The following is a 3,949-nucleotide window of genomic DNA, read 5'->3' as shown; positions in this document are numbered from 1 at the left end:
ATATATTTATATTTTATTATCTAAATAAAAATTACTTTATGTATAATCACTAGCTTTTATTATCATGTGTTTAGAAACACTGTTTTTTTCACCTTCTTTCTACTTCTCGTAGGAACGCATGCACAAAAGACAAACACAGACACCCAAAAAAAAGGACCCTTCTCTACCATATATGTGCCGAATACATAATCAGTAATATCATCATATACCCTCATTACTCTAGAGGTAAAGGCAGCCTGTTTAGGCTAATTCATGAAAAGAAGCAATTAAGGATGGTTGGGCAGAGATTAGAGACTCGATTACATCCCAAAATAGTAATGGATGTCACTAATTAAGGATGTGTACATGTGATTTTAACTTTATTGGCTGAATAATACTTTGTTTTAACTGGTAACATCTGTATGCATGCATGCACAAGTTGGATGTTAATTTCTATAGACTATTTCATGTGGTTTGACAAAGTCAAACTTCAGCATTCATTTCAATTGGACATTGTTGAAGTTGTTGACAATCGCGTTTTTCATTTGGAACCGGTAGAGAGTCCAAAAGGTTGAAATTACATGAAGCATATATCAAGCTGGCATTGAATGAGGGACAAAAGGCTAAGGGACTAGGCATGTCTGTAATTAATATAAAATGTAAGGGCGCTCTTGAATCGATCATCTATAAAAGGGTAGGGCTCTTATTATTCTCCGCACATCTCATCCTTTCTACTCATATTCGAGCTGAGACCAAGTCTAAAATGTCTTTGAAGCTTCCTTTTCTCGAAACCCTCTTCTTATTTTTATACCGAATTCTCTTCAAACAATTTAGGCACTCCAATGTTCTCCACAGAACTGTGAGTAATAACTATAGCAAATTTCAAAGGTTCAATTCTCTTGCTCACAGATCAGACCTTTCAAACCAAACTTTGATCTTTAATGTTGAAGGAGCTTTGTTGAAATCCTCATCATTGTTTCCTTATTTTATGCTCGTGGCCTTTGAAGCTGGAGGTCTTTTCAGGGCTTTTGTTCTCCTCATTTCATATCCATTTATTCGTTTAGCTGGTGAAGAGAGGGGCTTGAAGATAATGGTCATGATCTGTTTCTTTGGGATTAAAAAGGACAAGTTTAGAGTTGGAAAAGCTGTTCTGCCAAAGTTCTTCTTGGAGAATGTAGGGTTTGAAATCTTTGAGGTGGTGAAAAGAGGAGGCAAAAAGGTGGGCGTGAGTAATATACCTAGAGTAATGATTGAAAGTTTCTTGAGAGATTATTTGGAGATTGATGTTGTAGTTGGACGAGAACTTAAGGTTTTTTGTGGGTACTTTGTTGGACTCATGGAAGAGAGAAAGAAAGACAAACTTGTTCTACGAGAGATACTTGGGCAGGAGAACAATGGCGATGTTATCGGCATTATTCGCTTCAACAAGTCCCTTGATGAACATAAGCTGTTCCTTCTGTGTAAGGTGAGTTTTTTATCTATCTCTTGGAAGTTAATTTAATAATAGAAGTATTTCCCCACATTCTTCTGAAATTTAGGGTAGGATCCCAATATGCTATCTCAAATAATGCGACATTTGGTGTTTCATTGAATGCAAATAAAATACCTTCTTTTAAGAATACACTTTCTGATGCTTTTGTTTTCGTTAACGTATCAGGAGATTTACATGGTGAAAAGGACAGACAAGAGGTGCTGGCAACAACTACCAAGAGATAAATACCATAAGCCACTTATTTTCCATGATGGCAGACTGGCTTTTAGGCCAACCGTGTTGGCTACGGTGGCCATGTTTATGTGGGTTCCATTTGGTTTTCTTCTTGCTATCTTTAGGGCTTTTATTGCCTTGACTCTTCCCTTCAATATATCCATCCCCACATTATCCTTTTCAGGATTGTCCCTTTCTGTAAACCAACCAAATAGATCCCACGCATTGCCCAACGCTAGCTCAAAGCATCTCCTTTATGTCTGTAATCATAGAACGCTACTAGACCCTTTATATCTTTCTTTTACATTGAAGAAAAACTTTACTGCAGTAACATACAGTCTAAGCAGAATGTCAGAAATCTTAGCACCGATCAGAACCGTCCGATTAACCAGAAACAGGGACCAAGATGCTAAAATGATGCAAAGTCTACTAAAACAAGGGGACCTAGTCGTCTGCCCTGAAGGGACAACATGCAGAGAACCATATCTCTTAAGATTTAGCCCTCTTTTTTCAGAGATGAGCGATACAATAGTTCCTGTGGCTTGTAACAGTCACATTACAATGTTTTACGGAACAACTGCCGGCGGGCTCAAGTGTCTCGATCCCCTTTTCTTTCTCTTGAATCCATCACCAAGCTACACTGTGCAGTTGCTGAATTGTGTATCCGGATTGCCCCAGTGCGTTAATGGTGAAAAATCAAGATTCGATGTGGCCAATCATGTGCAAAGTGAGCTCGCCAATGCATTAGGCTTTGAACCCACCAAGCTTACGAGGAGAGATAAGTACCAGATTCTGGCAGGTAACGACGGGATAGCTTGCACAAGTAAAAAACCATAAGGCACAGCCAATGTTCCAATGTATACCCTTTGGTATCTGTCAGATAATTAGGCAAATACAATATCATACAAATTTAGTTTTTAATAAGTGATTTTCAGTTGTAAGTTGTAACATATTATGAATATCATTACTTTGTTAATTATAAATTGCTTCTAATGGCTAGATAATCTGGTAACGTATGATAAATGCATATTAAATTTATTGTTCTATTTTGACTAATTAGACCAACTTTCTTTCCATATCCTATATATCAACGACCATATTAAATGACGTAGGCCATTCTTTTTGGAGGAAAGATGATAGAATTTGCCACGAAATTATGGGCAAGTAACTCTGCTCGTTGAACCTAATAGCTTTTCATGTTCATAACATGATTTCGGCCATTGGGTTATCTAACAAATCAAAAGTATCAGCCATCTTAATTGACTCTGATAATTGTGTTATATTTTGGTCATGTTCCCATTAAGTAATGGGTTGTATTCAAACATGCCTGCTATTGCTGACCGCAAATTTATTAACTAGACGACAGGACCGAAATTCTGTAACATTTTATTCAGACGCATTTGTCTTTTTCTGGGTATGGATTAGGCATTGTATGGGCAAACTAGAATGAAGCAACTTCTATAAACTCCCCTTTGGGTGAAAGTTTGACCTTCAAGAGACTTTGCAAATAATTTAGATATGTTATGGAATCACTTGCAGCTTGGGATAGTTCCAAGAAAGTTTGAAGCGTCTGAAATGAAGTTATTTTCCTCTTCCGTATACTATGCATGGTAAGTTTAGCCGTATCAAAAACAAAAAGATGTTTTTTGGGTCTTCCCAATCAACACGTTAGCGGTTTCCAGCAAATTTTCATGTACCAGTTACTGCCAATAGCTAACAATATAAATGTATCTCCATGCCACTCTGAAGATCAGGCATGCCAACTTCGTACGTAGCCCAATTTTTAACCTGAAGACGGTCAACTTTGTTGATATTTCCCACCCCAACTTTGTTGACATGAGACCCCAAGAATAGCATAAGTGGTGAAAAGAAAGATTTTTTCTTGTGAAAGGGTGGAGTTTGAATAATATGAACTCTCACGTGTGAAAAGGCAATGCTACAAATAACTTGGAGTTAACTATCGATACATCATAACTAAACACCTTTGATTTATTTGGTGCGGTGAGTATGTATTTAGTAACTGCATCTCAAGGTTTCCTTATTCGACTAAGTCTAATGAAATTCCTCGACCATTTACAAAAAAAATCTTTATTGATATGACTCATTTCCATCTTTTACGTTTGATAAATCCATCTAATTCATTTTCCACCGTGTGTAAAGTTGTTTACAGAAATCTGCTTAAATTTTTTGTAAAAATGTTGAAGTTAAATAATAGTTTTTCTCACAAACATATATAACATGTTTACATTAAAAATAAGTTCACCT

General features: G+C 36.6%; 1 protein-coding gene across 1 annotated transcript; it reads left to right on the top strand.

Annotated features, from left to right (window-relative positions):
• Positions 1–710: 710 nt before the first annotated feature.
• On the top strand, positions 711–2,700 carry LOC123223063 (probable glycerol-3-phosphate acyltransferase 3). The gene is made up of 2 exons (XM_044646127.1): positions 711–1,444; positions 1,637–2,700. Exons 1-2 carry the CDS (start codon positions 743–745, stop codon positions 2,519–2,521), a joined length of 1,587 nt encoding a protein of 528 aa, XP_044502062.1. The 5' UTR covers positions 711–742; the 3' UTR covers positions 2,522–2,700.
• The last annotated feature ends 1,249 nt before the right edge of the window (positions 2,701–3,949 follow it).

This window comes from Mangifera indica, chromosome 8 (genome assembly GCF_011075055.1).
Source record: "Mangifera indica cultivar Alphonso chromosome 8, CATAS_Mindica_2.1, whole genome shotgun sequence".
Taxonomy (NCBI): domain Eukaryota; kingdom Viridiplantae; phylum Streptophyta; class Magnoliopsida; order Sapindales; family Anacardiaceae; genus Mangifera; species Mangifera indica.
Note: the sequence above shows the minus strand (reverse complement) of the source record. Positions and strands in the feature narration are given on the sequence as shown.

What these genes read in the sequence shown, in the direction of transcription:
- LOC123223063 (XM_044646127.1), top strand. Translation starts at nt 743, where the DNA reads ATGTCTTTGAAGCTTCCTTTTCTCGAAACCCTCTTCTTATTTTTATAC. An exon ending in AGCTGTTCCTTCTGTGTAAG is followed by an intron (nt 1,445 to 1,636) that starts GTGAGTTTTTTA and finishes TTAACGTATCAG; the next exon opens with GAGATTTACATGGTGAAAAG.